Source organism: Scleropages formosus, chromosome 5, assembly GCF_900964775.1.
Source record: "Scleropages formosus chromosome 5, fSclFor1.1, whole genome shotgun sequence".
Classification (NCBI taxonomy): domain Eukaryota; kingdom Metazoa; phylum Chordata; class Actinopteri; order Osteoglossiformes; family Osteoglossidae; genus Scleropages; species Scleropages formosus.
This window is the reverse complement of record NC_041810.1, coordinates 18,584,587-18,600,793: the sequence shown is the minus strand read 5'-3', so window position 1 is coordinate 18,600,793 and position 16,207 is coordinate 18,584,587. Positions and strand designations below refer to the sequence as shown.

Sequence of the window (16,207 nt, the reverse complement as noted above, 5' to 3'; positions counted from 1 at the left end):
TATAAAAATGTGTATAGTAAGCCAGTTTAGCTTGGTATTGTTTTACAGTTACAATCATACCTCATGTAACAGGGTTATTTTGTTCTGTGACATGCTGCACTAGGAAAATTCATACTGTGAATAAAAACAATTGGTTCTAAAAAATGTTTGACCCCACTTCTGCTGTAATACCCTTGAACAAGGTACGTACTTTGAATCGCTCCAGTAAAAATTACCCTGCTGTATAAATGGGTAAATCACTGGAAGTAGCTCAACAATGTAAGTCACCTTGGGGGAAAAAAAAGAATAATAGTACCGAATCTGCTATTTCAGTAGTGATATTATACTCTAGTTACTTTAATCAAGAGTTGTGACTGGTTGAGATTGTCAAGGAAGTTTATACACTAGTAGGTTTGATTATGAAAGAATCAGTGTCATAGTGACACAGTAGGCAGTGAATAAAATACCCGTTGCAGAAATAACATAATGGGCAACTGGGCAAAAATGGCAATGTAATGAGTAATAAGTCTGATGTATGAAAAAGGGTATATATTTTAATTAGCAATTAAAGCAGCTTTTCCCTGTATGCCACCCCACTAAATGAGGGCTGAATTTACTTGCAAACAACATTAAAAAGTTAATTATGTCCCACTTATTAAAACTTAAAAAGCTGAATTTACTGAGAAATTTTCAAAGAATTTTGATTAATCATATTTGCATCAAATATTAGTACCTTCACGGAATTCTTTAATAAAAACAGTCAGTTAAATGACACCATCATTTAAGCTCAAACAACTTAAATTTTTATAAACCCTGTTACATGATGTTACATTTATTCCCTACAAGTTGGAATAAAACTACAAAATGTGACATGTACAAGTGAAAGGGCCACGAAAGTGAGAAAGTCAGGATTAGCTGGACTATGTCTTTCACCGTTTTAAACCAGCAGGTGAGCAGTGTGTCAGATGGGACTGGCCTGTTTACTTTTACCATCCCAGTTAGGCGCTGTGGTCCAGCCGCAAGTCCCCTACACATGCCTGTTATTGCTGCTCAGAAGTTTAGGGTAAGCGGTCCCAATGGAGCGGCCGTGCCGGTACACCACCAGCTCCACCTGGTACTCGTCCAGGTTCACAACAGCAGTGGTCACCTTTTCTTTGGACGTGAGGAAGAGGATGGTGAACGCGGCCACCTCAAATTCAGGACTGACCCCGACGAAGGCGCTGCCCACAGGCTTCACCAGGCCCTTCCAGCTGAACTGCAGGTTCAGGATGTGGTCGTCTTTCTCTGGCTGCGATACATTCAGCAGAGTGACGGTTATTTCAGCAGCGCAGCGCAACCATCCCAGGACCTGTCAACTCACACACATCTGCTGCGATACTCATTTCTTCATGTTATGCTCTAAGTGGAAAAACAGAACACTCTCTATGTAACCTGAAAGGTTATGGTCGTACACTATTCCAGGAGTGTCTGTCATACTGTGTCCTCAACTTACAAACACAATAACGTTAGGAAGTCTGTTCGTAACTCAATTTGTCAATCCCACCCCTGCCTTACAATGACTAAAAAATTAATATTCCAGAAATGCCCCATTTATTCGGGGGTTGGATTCTGTAAAGACCTCGGATAAAGCCACAGTGAATGAAATATTTGTGCAAAACATTTAAATTTACATTTATTCATTAATCTGATGCTTTTCTCCAAGACAAAATACTGTTCAGAGCAAACAAAAACTACTTTTATTAATTTATTACATCTTCATCAATCACTATGCAGGTTTGCTGTGTTCCAGAGCCTATCCTGGAAACACAGGGCATGGTGGCAGGGAACACTGTTGACGGGAACACCAGCCCATCACAAGACTTTAATTTTATCATGCTTCACGAACCACACAAACAACAAGTGGAAAATTTTTCAGCATCTAGGCACTTTCAGTTTGCTTTACTATCTACAGTTATCTGTAGAGTCAATAAAAGAATAAGGTAGAATGTGTAGCGATATGAGAAATAGCTATAAGTGAATAAAATATAGGTATAATATAAAGCTATAATAAATAAAAACACATTGTATGCATAATAAAGTTAACTTTAACTTTTCACTACATTAAAACTACTTTAAAATTACAAAACAAAAATACCTTGCCGTCATGAATTCTCATTTAATATCTCAAAACCACGCACAACACCCATCATCTCATTGATCACCAACATTTACAAACGCTACACATGAGCCGTAAACACTGTGGAGGGACACCAAATAAACTGATACATTGATTAAATTGACTAATCAGTTGAATAAATTGATCCCACACTCTTCCATCATTTGGGTGCTCTGTACTGCCAACTAATGGTGGGACATGGGAACGCAGGTAACATTTGAAACTTCAAAACGTCCATGTCTTCGAAACTTTAGGATTTGCACATTCATAACAGGAGGACCCAGTGTATCAGTAAAAGATGTCATACTAACAGGTATGATTATTGAATTAAGCCTCCCTCATGCTACGTTTATGCACACACGCTGACACACACTACCTAGTTTGAACTGCATTTGTACAAGGCGCTGAAGAGCTGTGTGTCCATACCATGTCTTTGTCCCTGGCTTTATAGCCTTTGTAGTCCACATGGTGCTGTTTCTCCTGCAGGTAGAACTGGACCCAGTTGTGCAGGCCTACAAGTTCCTTTCCATACTTGGTCTCGCCAACGAACACGTGCTCGAACCCGCACGAGTCCTCGCTGTGTAGACAAATCCCATGTACACTGACAAATCTTAATAAACACTGTTTTAAAATGTGGTGATCAACACTTTAAACCTCTTGCTATCATTGTGCAACTGGTGGAATGAGACCAACAACGTGGCTGAACTTACCCTCCCCGTCGGTCTCTGTGGTAAAGGCGGAACCAGATGTTGTACAGCTGGTTCTTGAAGTCCCTCAGACTCGACTGCGACTGTCCTTTGGCCACCAAGTACCTGTGAGCGCGCTACGAGGACAAAAACACATGAGAGACAACAAAACACACCTTTAAAACACACATTGCTTCTAATGGCTTATTGGATATGATTAAATACATGGCTGCTGACACTCCTGCTAGATTTCTCAAACTTTATAGTTGTTTTGCTTTGCACGGCAAGGCAGGAAGCAAGGCGTCCCTTGTGAACACAGATTTTTGGAGTTTAGGTCATAAGAGCATATGGGGTTGGCAGGATGTTCAGGAAAATGACACAATCCATACACAGAGCCAAATATGGGGAAGCCGGAATATTTCTGCCATGGAAAGAAGTAAAAAGAATATTCACTTATGGAATCTACAGACCAGTACTTGAGGAATATCCTACCAAGATCAGCTGGAAAAAAAAACAATAAAACACACACTTTCTATACTTTTCAAACTTTCTTATGCCACAGTAGCTCTTCTTGCCATACATGGAACAAACAAAATTACTTTTATACATAGAACAGTATTAAAACCATCTGACAATGTAACTCCTTCCTCGAGCCCAGCTATTATCACATTTGACTTATGAACCCGATTCCTTATTTTATACAGCAGTCCAACATGGAAGACCAAGAGGTGTCATGTGAAGGGCACGAGGTACCTTCATAACCTCTGTCTCCAAGATAGCACTCAGGAAGCGATTATTCTCCGCAATCTCCTCAGCTGTGACTTTCTCTGCCACCCCAGTGGACGGCTCATAGTTGTCCAACAGGTTCATGAGGCCTGTAGACAGGTAAACCATTAGTATCGCATATATTCCAAGCAAGTCACACAAATCTAGATTAGTGCAAATACTCAGTTGATAGGTGGCGCAGTAATCTGAGCTGCTGCTTTGCACTTGAAGGGCACAGTAAAAATTACCGAGCTATATAAATGGGTAAATTGTTGCAAGTAGCTTCATGCTGTGATTTGCTTCAGAGAAAAAAAATGCCAGCTACTGTATATAAATGCAAAATACTTATGACGGGACCAACATTTTTTAAATGTTATATTCCATGTGCGGGCTAAATCGGTTTACAGAAAGTACACAAGTGTACCAGTGTAAAATAAATGTACACTGAATGGACTCCACAATGAGAATTAGAATAGAATTCTGAATGTTCTGTGGGATATAAAAATATCATCATTTATTACAAATAAAATCCATAAATGAATAACTAATTGTGAATTTATGTCATTCCTCAATAATTCTCATTTTTGAGTTTTACAAGCTCCCGGAAGATAGGTAATAATGGCAAGGATTCTACCATCATCATAAGTTCATGTTCAGGGTTTAACACATCCTGGGGGCCATGTGCTGAGATATTAGGAGATACAGTAAAGTTACTATATGAACCACACTGTGTTAGTTCCAGCTGTACCTCCCGCTGGCCCACACACTTACTAGAGAAGGTCTTGATGCTTCTCAGCTTTTCTTCATTAACATAGGAGAACAATGGAGCAGAGGCATAATCCCTGGCAACATTACTGCCACTAGCGACATAGCCAGCTTTTCCCTTGGAAAAAACAAATCATTTTAACAACATTTTTCAACACGCATTCATCTTAGGGCAGTCACAAATTATGCGGCACAGTAGCCGCACCCTGACACGGCGCACCTGGCAACCTGTCTTGGTTACAGCTAACAGAGCAAACAACCACTAAGACCACACCGACATGCCTGACCATCATTGGCTATGAATGCTTGACAGTGTTACCACGACTCCCCTGTTTAAACCCCTTATTAGTCATAATTCTCAGATGTTGAGCTGATATATGTCTGAACATGTGCAATAGGAACTAAAATTCATATCTGCAAGTAGAAATCAATTTTTATGTTCTTGAAGCAACATGTGCAAGTACAGACATTCCTGAGGAAAGTTTACTGTCAATTAACATATTTATAATACTCATCAGTAAGACACAAAATAAAGAAAATGTATCAACCTGTCAGTTTTTCATATCTGCAAGTAGAAATCAATTTTTATGTTCTTGAAGCAACATGTGCAAGTACAGACATTCCTGAGGAAAGTTTACTGTCAATTAACATATTTATAATACTCATCAGTAAGACACAAAATAAAGAAAATGTATCAACCTGTCAGTTTTTCTCATTTTGTCAAATGTATTTATCTCTGCTCCAGCAATAAAAAAATCTGGTTATTTTATCTGACAGAAGGTATTTTATGTTTATTGATGTCAGCAGTTAGATTAGTACCCGTTTTCCTATAGAGAGAGATCCCGCATGCAAGAGTGTTCAAAGTTGCGTTGTGATGGATCTCGACGACAATAGAAGGACTTGTGTCCGTCTACACACCTGCAGGGAGATGTTGTAGTCCGTCCCAGGACGCAGACGATTCTTATCCAGCTTCCATAACTCATTCAGAATATCCGAAAGCCTGCGATCCACAATTTGGCTAAAGAGAAACTACCCTTATTCCTTCAATGAAAATTATTCCACACATTTAGTCCAAGTATGAATAACTTAATTACTAGACTTTCTATTCAAATGCCTCCTACTTGTTATTTGGTGGGCAAACTGGCACCATATTTTGACTAAAGGTTTACACTAAGGGAACACATGTCAATGTTAAGCATCATTGTTTTGCATTGATTCTGATTTCCTGTTGACTTTGCAGAAAATAAAGCTATTTTCAGGATTAAATTACAGTTATCGCCATTATCGCTGTTGTAAGATGTTTGCTGGCGTGCAAATGTGTTTTCTCCTTCACTACCTTACGTACCTTGCATAAAGGTGAGAAACCGCCAAGCACAGGAGGAGCCCTGCTATGTCCCGGCTGACAGATCTGAAAAGGCCACAGTCATACAGGAGAGACAGGACAAGACAAAACATGTCAAGTAACGAGGCTGCGTTTAGTTTCTATCCCTAGACGAAGGTGCAAACGCGAAAAGGGCAGGGAAAACGTAAGCAAAGTCAGAACTGTTGCAAAGCTGTAACCAAGGAACTTTGAGGGGAAACAACACAACTGAAAATGTGTGCAGTGACCACAGTAAATGTACAGTGTGTGCCTTAAACTTTAAAGGGGTTCAATTCAGTCTGTATATACAACCCTTTTGTGGACTTTCACTGCCCTTCATCAATCAGTCTGGTCAGCAGCAAAAGACTATCTGTCCTTTTTTGCACATGATTTCCCCCCAGAACGTAGGCAGAGCTGAGCGTCACCGATCCGCGCATCATCATGCGCATCAAGTGCCACGTGCGGCTGTCATTGCGCTCTCAGCCCCCGACGGCTGGAGGCGGGGGTGGCGGGTCCAGCGGGTAGGGGGGCGGGCACGTTTTCACAAACCCTGCACACTTTTACCCCGAGAAGAATTTCACTCAAGAACTGCAAATGAGTCTGAAGCTTTCTGGTTAAAACAAAGAAAAGTAACGTTCCACACCAAATAGACAAACTCATCTGTGCGCAGTGTTTCCAGAATAAGCGAAACTCAAACTGTATTCTTCAGTAAACCATGCAATCCGAACAAATCAAACGTTCTTCAAATCACAAGTTTCATCGAAAGTTTCGATGGTTGTATTAAATTTCATATTACTCACTGTATTATTGTTTTATTATTTCGGAACTCAACATTGTAATGTTTGCATAGATTTTATTTAATCTTTGTATTTGCGTTCAGCTGACGCCCTGCAGGACGACTTGTTTGCCTACTTAATCATCGTGTCACATCCCGGAGAAACGACAAAACGCTCCTTCGCGGTGATGCGCAGAAAGAAGGAAACAGCAGCACCTTACCCGCGTGCCATCGTGCGTGTGTAGCGGAGCCGCGCGCGGAGCGAGAAAACAAAGCGCGCGGAGCCTCCGGCCACGCGCCCCCCTGCTGTCCAATGGGAGCGCGGGACGAGGAATAGGAAAACTCGCCCTGTCACGAGTAACGGCAGCGTTACACGTGCCTATAAGAAAGTGTTGTGGGAATGACTTCTTTCCTATAGGATTTACTCTTACTTGTGTTACAGAAATTACAGTCGTGTTAGGAGTCACTGGATTGACGTGTAGGAATGACTCACTTGTGTTATATATAGGAGTGACTGTTATAGAATTTACTGTTACTTGTGCTATAGCCTAGCAGTGACTCGTGTTACAATGAATGACACAGTTGCTTGTATCACAGCAATGACTGTTGTCAGAATGTCTGTTACTTATAGCGATGACTGTCATGTTATTGACATAGAATAATGTACCGGACATACTGTAATAGGCTGCACATAGCAATTTGCAAACCTGTGAGGTAATTTTAAAAAATTAATAATAACTTGACAGGTGTGTTGCGGGGACGAAAGAATGTTGGGGCCATGATGATACAGCTGTCTTGGACACCGGGGGTACCACCCTCCCTCCTGCCTGTTTAGCTGACTTTTTATTAAAATGTTTTAAAAAAATATATTAATAACAATGTGTTCTAGTAAATGTAAAGAACATTTTACCGTGAAGGCATTCAAAGCATTCTTGCTCAAAATTCACATAATTCAACTATATCCAGCAATGGGAGCGTCCCGCAGACCACGCCCACTCCGGCGCGTAATGTTAACGTCACAGCTGCGCCAAGTTGGAGCGCAGGGGGAAGTGTAGCTGTTTGTGGGAGGGGTCGTTAATTCGCTGCAGAAGTTGTTTTTGCAGTTGGCTTCAAAGCAAGTTCTTTAAAGTACTGAAGAGGTACTGGAAGAACGACGAAATCTGACAATGTTGTCGTACATTGTGAGCGTAAGTACACAGACTGTAGTTACGCACTTTTTTCACTTTTTTGTTAGACGCGTTGAAAACAGTCAAAATGTATTATGACGTGTGTTATTACGTGTGGATCTTTTCGAAAGTTGAGCAGTACATTGCAAATCAAATGTTTAGTTTGAATCATGACATATGCGGAAAAGTGGCCTGGCAGCGTCTGTACTAGCTGATAATGAGGCATGCCAATTCCTTCACCTTTTTTTTTTTTTTTTTTTTTAAAAAAAAAAAAAAAAAAACTTCACAGCATAGTCTGCTGAAAACCACTCCTAGTAAGATATACAGAGTTTGAAACACAACTGTGCTAACGTTGCCATTTCTGTAACTTTGCCATAGTTTTTGGTTAAACTTTGTTTGTTCACTTTTTCCCCCCCAAATAAAATTCGGAATAACGAACACTTTGGTGTATTTGAAGGGTAAAATAATGGAGGAGGTATTGAAGAATATTATATTAAAAAGCCTCCGCATGAACATTTCGAACCGCGGCGCATCACTTTCTGTTCATATAGGCCACGCCCCTTTATGGTAATACACTGAATATACTCTGTTTCTGCTGGTATTTTAATAGTCGCTCAGCCTTTACGCCCGTAGGTCAACATTGGCTGATGTAATGTTTGAAGCTGCTGCCTTGTTTTCCAAGAGCCCAGTTTCAAATCCCACCTTCAGCTGTAGTACCCTTGATCAACTTACACAGAAGTGATACAGTAAAAGTTAACCTGCTGTTGATTTAAATGGGTAAATCGTTGTAAGATATTTTGGAGAAAAGTGTGTGAATGGAAAAAATATTATCCCACAAGTGTGACCAGGTTTGGGCAATGCCAGCACACACATCATCCTGGAATTTTAATATGTACAGTACTGAAAAGAGATGTTTAAAATGCACACGTGTAAGAAAACATACTGATGTGGCTTGCCGATGTCGAAAAATCTCTCTTTTTTTTTTTTTTTTTTTTTTTGTCTTTTTTGCAGCTCTTGCGAGGCTGTATTGACAACATCATCAACTTAATCCTCAGTATTTTTTCCTCTAAGAAGAGGCTGGCAATAACCCTTGAAGATCCCAACGTCAAGTATCCCCTGAGGCTCGTCGACAAGGAGGTGACATTTACCTTTCACATTTCTCTCTGACGCTTTTCAGGCAAGGCAGTCCAACTGCATATCTTCAGTTTTCACAAACCTAGATAAACTTATCTCTGAGGTTACTCATTTTAGAGATTCTCTATCTTTAGCTCCTTCTTTCATCTTCTCAATCTTTGCTGTAGTATGTTTCTTTGAATTCAGTTTGCTGTGTAATATTTATCTGTTTATAAATACTGAAGTTGATATTACTTTTGGATTCTGTCCCTGTGTTTGTTATTTTGGGGGATGGGTTAATTGCAATTGGTCAGCTGGTCATTTTAACCTACTTTAGTTTTTTTTTTTTTTTTTACAACTTTTAACATGAAATGCCATTACTAGATTGTGAGCCATGACACAAGAAAGTTCCGTTTTGCCCTGCCTTCCCCTGACCACGTTCTTGGCCTGCCTATAGGTGAGTCATCCTGGTAGCTTCTCGTTCTGTACACAACTCTCAGGATGCTTAAAATGTTGCCTTATTTATGGCAACCCTGTGCCTCTTTACTGCTCAGCCGTGTTAACTGGACTTGCAGATCAGACCTTGTTACGTAGCTCTGTGTATTTCAACACTGTGCCAGATGTCTTCTGTGTGTTGAGATAACATGGTACATTTTATCTATTCAGAGTTTATTACATTTATATTTAACCATTTATCAGAAACCTTTCTCCAAAGCCAGATAGCCATACTCATTCTTCATTACTTTACTGATATAACAACCAACAGTTGTGTTTGGGTCGTTTTTTAATGCATGGCAGCATTATGGTCACAGAGTGAATAGAATCATAGTGGCAGGAGGCAGCATCATATGCATCTCCTCTGCTCTAAAAAAAAAAAAAATGTAATGTACAGTACTGTAAAAGATATGTACCAGTACATTATTTCCTTTCAAAAATTTTTTTTTAGAATTGTATATTTTTCAGATAAAAACAAATAAAAATATAAGAATATTTATTCTTGTGTCCTGTTACTTTCAAGTTACAATGAAGTGCAAACAATGTATAGCGGAGACCATATGAAAAACATTTTTTGGAAGTGCAGAATACATTCACCAAGCTTTTAGATAGCATTTAGTACTGATTTAATGTTTACAGTTTGCCAATGGATATTAGTATAATCTATTATTTTAAAGTCAAAGCTTTTAAGATACAATACCATAGAATTATTACTAAAAACATAATAGTACACTTGAAATATTGGACCAAACCCTACCTGAAATGATTTTGTTTTATTGTATTATTACTTATTTGTTTGTTGTAAAGGAATAATTACTTTGTATTCTCAGATTTTTTTTTTTTTTTTTTTTGGAATACCTCTTTTAGCTTGAATCCAATCAGGGAAGCACAGAACAGAATTTTTTTGACCCTAGTTCCTACAGATGGCAAGTTTTCCATGGCTGGGACTTGAACCTTGGTCCAAGGCTCTTTATTGTTTTGGCACTGGGGAATCTGAGTTTTTTAAAGCTGTTAAATGCTGTATCGCATGATTCTTTTATTTTCAGGTCAGCACATATACCTGTCTGCTAAAATAGACGGTAATCTGGTGGTCAGGCCCTATACCCCTGTATCAAGCGATGATGACAAAGGTTTCGTGGACCTGGTTATCAAGGTAAGAAAGTTTCATGTCTGCATTGTGTTCATATTCTTCTTGCATTTAAAATTATACTTGCGCTTGAAACTGAAGTGTCTTAAAGATCTGAAATTCCAAAAAAAAATTCAAGCCTTCAAATTTAATTTTAAATAACTTTTATAAAAAAAATCAATAACCATTGCTTCTAAATGTAGTTAATATTGAAATTTAGTGAGTAAATGTAGTTTTTTCATAATTTATTTGAAACTTTTCTTCAAGATTTACTACAAAAACGTCAATCCTAAGTTCCCTGAGGGAGGAAAGATGTCCCAGTACTTGGAGAATCTTCGCATTGGTGATACTATTGACTTCCGTGGTCCGAGCGGGTTGCTAACCTATAAGGGCAAAGGTTAGTCATGTATCGTGCAACATCAAAGTGAAAACATGACCATCTTTGTAGTTTGACAGTTTTTTTTTAATTATTTAATTGTAACGGGCTCTGAATCCTTAGTCACACAGACTTCAACACATGTTAACAAGGACAGCTCCAAGAATGAACTCTTCATTGTCAGCCCAGTTACATTTTATTGTTCCCCTTTGTCTTAAGCAGGTCTGACAAAAAGACATCCTCTTATGTACATTTTTCCCAGCACGCTTGAGTTTATTCAGATCATTGTTAAACAGCGTGACTACTGTAACAGTGAAATTGCTTGTTTACGTCTATATCTTGATATATCTTAAAAGATCCTTTATTATGGCATGGATGCTGTAACCAAAGAAAACTGTTAAAATAGGACAGTTTGCCATAAAACCGGATAAGAAGTCAGATGCAGTGATCAAGACAGCCAAGCAGGTTGGCATGATTGCTGGAGGAACAGGTAAGTCATAGTGCTGTGCCTTCCTTGCACGCAGATTAATAACAAGGCAAATAATAATCCTTCTGGATTTTGTGTAGAGCTTTATAGAGTGTTGTGCACTGTTGTCTGTCATACTTTGGCTGAATGGTGTTCCCTGTTTGCTCCTTGATTCCTGAGTGTCAAGTGTCAACTGTTAGTGGAGGTTCGGTTGTGGAGTAAATGGTGACCGGCTGTGTGGTAAGGCTGTGAGTCTGTGCTTCTCGACAGCCATGTCAGTGGCTTTGTCTGTGTACACAGGAATAACACCCATGCTGCAGATTATCCGTGCAATAATGAAGGATCCTGCTGACAAGACTGTCTGTTACCTGCTCTTTGCCAACCAGGTAAGCAAGGCATGCTGTCTGATGCTCCCTCACCTATCCTGGGAACCTCCTTTAAAATAAAATTATTTTACAATGTTTACCACATTTTTTCAGTTTGCTTTATTGTCTGTAACAACAATAAATAAAACCATAGTAATAGAGAAGTACATTTTTATTCACTGGGTCCAGAAATACAACAAAAAAAATAAACAGAAAGCATATCTGTGAACGTTTGTGGCTGAAATGTTACAGAAGGACTCCTTGTATTCAGTGTGATCATCCGTCAAGCTATTTGCATGAGTACTGTGTTTTAGTGTAGGGACAGCAGATAGTAGTTAGAGACAGACTTGTAAGCTGAAGGTACTTGATCAGAAACTAACCTTGTACTGCTCCAGTAAAATACCGGAGTATAAAAGTGAATCAAATACTGCGTCACTCTGGATAATAAAGGCGTTAGCTAAGCAAGCTGTTAATTATGAATATTAAACCCTTAAGGAATAAATATCTGTGTGACAAGACTACTGCAATTAATATTCAGCACTGGTGTGTGTCTCTTTCAGACAGAAAAGGACATTTTACTTCGTCCCGAGCTGGAGGAGATAGAAGCTGCACACCCATCCCGCTTCAAGATATGGTTAACGCTGGACAAAGCCCCCGAGGGTAACTCCATTCAGCCAGCATGTCCATCTGTTGTCCCACCACACGGTTTACTGTATCCAGCAGTGCTGCGCTCTGATGGGTCAGGCTTGCGCTTAGTGTTGACATCTTCTGTCCATCCTAGGCTGGCAGTTTAGCCAGGGGTTCATCAGTGAGGACATGATCCGGGACCATTTGCCTCCGCCTGGGGAGGACACCCTTATCCTGATGTGTGGACCCCCTCCCATGATTCAGTTTGCCTGCAACCCCAACCTGGATAAAGTGGGATACCCCAGCAGCTGGAGGTTTACCTTCTGAAGTGACTGACACATCTGTACTTTCCTGATGGTTTAGAATTGTTAACTCTCCTCCATTTAATAATATTTGATGCTTGAATTTTACTCTTAGAAGAGGAAGACAGAATTCACAATAATAGAACTCAAATGAAGAAACAAATGTTTCTGGAGTACAAATTTTATTACAACAAAAATCTGTAAGTGAGATGTTTTGAGAAATTACTGAAATTAAGACTTGGTCTGTCAGTTCAGACTGTTTGGATTGCTCAGGGTCTGGCTACTCCAAAATTAGTATGTTTTAAAGATATTTGGTCAGCCCAAAGATACTTGGAGCTTTAAGTGGCTTTCTAGATTTTCTAAGTGAAGGAAAAAATCCACATTAACTGAAGAGAAAGTGGAGCAGACATGTCAGTGTCTAGTGCAGCATTTGTGATTGAGTACACTATAACCTGCAAAGTGCATTTTGTGTGCTGTTATGTTTTATTACATATTGTAGCCATAGTAGCTTGGCTTTGTTCAATAACTTTTTATTAATGCCAACTGTACCACTCGGGTACCTTTTATATTGGTTCACTGGCTGAGTCTATGCAGTTGTGCATCAGCTTCTCTGCTAACACTGCTCTGTGTGGCTAAAATGCATGGTATAAGAAGCTCACTAGCTAAAAAATAAACAAGTGACCAAAACAAAAGTAGCTGGGCTCTAATGACGTAAAACACATTTTGATTCCCTTTGAGAGCAGTCAGTGGTCAGCTACCCCAGTCATTATTGTAACATTTTTATTCTAAGTGACACACACTGTCTGAAACTTTTTTTTTCCTGAGCGGGGTTGCGGCAAACGGGAGCCGAACCCGGCAACACGGGGCACAAGGCTGGAGGAGGAGTGGACGCACCCAGGACGGGATGCCAGTCCATCACAAGGCACCCCAAGCAGGACTTGAACCCCAGACCCACCAGAGAGTGGGACCCAGCCAAACCTGCTGCGCCCCTGGGCCCCCCCTCCTATTCTAAGTGAAAAGTATTCAAATATGCATGCTATACTTTTGGCTTTTTGTGAATATGAAAGTAACAAAATATTGAAATTATTTGCGAATTCAAATGTTGACAGTTTATTTGTGATGCTACACCCTTGGATGTGTACACACTGATCTAAAAAGAGGGATGTGAAAGCAACAAATTAAATTTGGAAACTGCTGCAGCATTTCAATGATTGCTGACTAATATAAATATGCATTTTATATTCCAAGTGCAAATATTCAAAGTACTAACATGTGGAACAGTGCTCATTTTGGTAACAAACTGTTGGATTTGTTGGATTGTTTGGTGTTCCTGTTAATGCCAAATTGTAGAACAACCAAGTGTTCAGAAACCCATATGGCAAACAGTGATGCTTTTCTGTGCTTTTGCCCCAGGTCAGCACCACTGCAATGGCTGGCACTTTTGATTTTAATCAGTTTTATAAGACATTTTACAGAGTTTTTGATTGCCACGTAGCACTAAAGGTAACTGGTGTTACAAACAATTTGAGTTGCACACTCCCAGTATAAGTTGAGGGCCTAGCGAATTGTATTGTAACACCACAGATCTGTTCAGTGTCAGCCTCTTCCTGTACTCAGAGTGCTTTTACCTCCCACCACACCATCAACCAAGCCAGAAGTAATGATACTTGGTTTGTTCACATCTCGGGTATGAAGAATTTCTTTCAATAAACTTTAATAAAGTTATCAATAATACACAACCAAAAATATTAAAATCCACAATCCAACAAACCCATTTTCCTACAGTTGGTCAAAAAAGTTGCTAAGCAACCATTACATAAAACATTGTCAAGACAAAGTCTTTCCCATAACAATCCCTTTCTGGCATCAAAAAAATATAACTGACCCATGTCTTCCCCACACCAACATACCCAAAAGGACTGTCCCCCAGTAGCAGCTCAGCTGAAGTCATTTTAATACATGCTTCCTTCAAAACACATAAAATACTTCTAAATTACAACATAAAACTTGGTCATACCCCTAAAACCAGACAAATAAATACAAAACAAACATAAGTAATCATCAGTATAAAACTCAGTGCACAGAAACACATAAAACAAGCCATTAAAATCTATAAATAACACTTGTACAAGTAACCCACATAAGTTAAAAATAGTTAAAAGTGCACAAACCCAAACCACTAGAATCTGTGAATACTGTACAAATAAAAACCACACAAACAAATATAAAAAAATAAATATACAAAGGGGTAAGATACAAGAAAGTACAATATGTTTTAAAAGAATGCAGTTCCATAAAGCAAACGTCCATCCTCAGAGCTTCAGACACATTTATCCGCGAGGTCTTTCCATCTATCTTTTGCCTCGTGGTAGCCCCAGGCAATCCGATCCCGCTTTATTCTGAACTTTAGTTCAGCTCGAATCTTCAAAAAGGCACCATAAGCTCCCATTTTCAACCCCTTTGAGACAAGGTTAATGGTGCATTCCACAATTCTTTCTTTGTCAAACTCACAATCAACCAAATCCTACCAGAGGTTGCTTTACTTGCCTTGGGGGACAGTCCCTTCATGATATTATCAAAAGTCAATGCTATCTCGCCGTCTAACTCTCTGCACAAGGGCTCAACCAAAGACCAGACTGTCCCGGCATAACCACAATCCCAAAAAACGTGTTTAATCGTTTCCGCACCCAAACACTGGGGTCGTGGGCAGTCGGGATGTCCGGTCAACCCGTACCTGTAAAGTTTCTCCATTACAGGTAATCTATCGTGGAGACACTGTCAGTTTAAGTCCTGCAGCCTATTGTCAAGCCCTTTTGGCTGAATTCGGGCCCAAATATCTTCCCCAAGGCCTAACATCACTCGCGTTCCCCTCCTCGCCAACAAGGCATTATATAACACCCTGTGCTTGAGGAGGGTATTTGCGTCAGTGTCTCTTGGTATGATCTTGCTCCATTTCACCATCTGTTTGTAGTGATCCAGCAGAGACTCGGCCTTTGGTCCAACATTGGACCACGAATTCACCAAATGTCGCAACGAGAAAGACAGCCAGAGGCAAATAAAATGTTGGTGCGGGTGCTCCAGGGGAGCTGCCAGACGGAAACAGCGCCGCGCAAAAAAAAGGCAATCAAATTTTAGGGGGAAATCAGGAACCCCCCTTCCGCCCCTGTCCCTCCCTAGATACATCACCTCCCTTCTCACAAACTCATGCCTTCCACCCCATACCAAGCCGAACACATCTTTCACGAATCCTTTCCTTAAATTGCGAGGCATGGGGTAGAAATGAGCCAAGTAAAGTAAGGTCGGGAGGACATCAACTTTCAGAATCAATGTTTTACCCAGGAAGGACAGGGACCTTGCCTTCCACAACCCCATCTTCCGTCTAGCTATTGCAAGACGCTCCTCCCAGTTGACCCGGGCTGCTCCTTTCGAGAGAAAAAACTTACACCCAGCACTCTGAGGGGACCTCTACAGAGCAAACGGCCGCCAAAAGTGTCTTCTCGCGCTCCCCAGAATCCAAAGTACTTTACCTCCATCTTCCTGAGGTTGAGCGCCGAACCCGAGGCCCTACCGAACGTCTGAGTCAGGCGCAATGCCTGGGCAAGCGAGCGGTCAGAGTACACAAACAGGACTGTCTCATCTGCATATTGGGCCAACTTAACAGTCCTACCACCACCTCCTGGAATGTG

General features: G+C 40.2%; 2 protein-coding genes across 3 annotated transcripts; one reads left to right on the top strand and one right to left on the bottom strand.

The window, feature by feature from the left end:
- Positions 1–227: 227 nt before the first annotated feature.
- On the bottom strand, positions 228–6,802 carry LOC108935939 (poly(U)-specific endoribonuclease-C-like). 2 transcript variants are annotated; one of them, XM_018754934.2, is made up of 8 exons: positions 6,707–6,802; positions 5,696–5,758; positions 5,269–5,368; positions 4,357–4,468; positions 3,574–3,695; positions 2,845–2,957; positions 2,561–2,711; positions 228–1,267 (listed from the first exon to the last, which is right to left on the bottom strand). In XM_018754934.2, the coding sequence occupies exons 1-8, from the start codon at positions 6,715–6,717 to the stop codon at positions 1,007–1,009; spliced, it is 933 nt and encodes a 310-aa protein (XP_018610450.1). In that variant the 5' UTR covers positions 6,718–6,802; the 3' UTR covers positions 228–1,006. The 2 variants fall into 2 exon arrangements, with proteins under 2 accessions (XP_018610450.1, XP_018610451.1); XM_018754935.2 differs by having other exon boundaries at positions 5,269–5,350.
- A 720-nt stretch (positions 6,803–7,522) lies between these two features.
- cyb5r3 (cytochrome b5 reductase 3) lies at positions 7,523–12,983 on the top strand. The gene is made up of 9 exons (XM_018754939.2): positions 7,523–7,672; positions 8,663–8,788; positions 9,149–9,221; positions 10,306–10,412; positions 10,653–10,782; positions 11,168–11,251; positions 11,528–11,613; positions 12,153–12,252; positions 12,374–12,983. Exons 1-9 carry the CDS (start codon positions 7,652–7,654, stop codon positions 12,544–12,546), a joined length of 900 nt encoding a protein of 299 aa, XP_018610455.1. The 5' UTR covers positions 7,523–7,651; the 3' UTR covers positions 12,547–12,983.
- The last annotated feature ends 3,224 nt before the right edge of the window (positions 12,984–16,207 follow it).

Coding starts and splice junctions, on each gene's coding strand:
- LOC108935939 (XM_018754934.2), bottom strand. Junction 4,469..5,268: donor ACTACAACATCTCCCTGCAG/GTGTGTAGACGG, acceptor GTTTTTTCCAAG/GGAAAAGCTGGCTATGTCGC. Junction 2,958..3,573: donor TGGAGACAGAGGTTATGAAG/GTACCTCGTGCC, acceptor TTGTCCTCGTAG/CGCGCTCACAGGTACTTGGT.
- cyb5r3 (XM_018754939.2), top strand. CDS start 7,652: ATGTTGTCGTACATTGTGAGC. Junction 10,783..11,167: donor GCTAACCTATAAGGGCAAAG/GTTAGTCATGTA, acceptor CTGTTAAAATAG/GACAGTTTGCCATAAAACCG. Junction 11,614..12,152: donor ACCTGCTCTTTGCCAACCAG/GTAAGCAAGGCA, acceptor TGTCTCTTTCAG/ACAGAAAAGGACATTTTACT.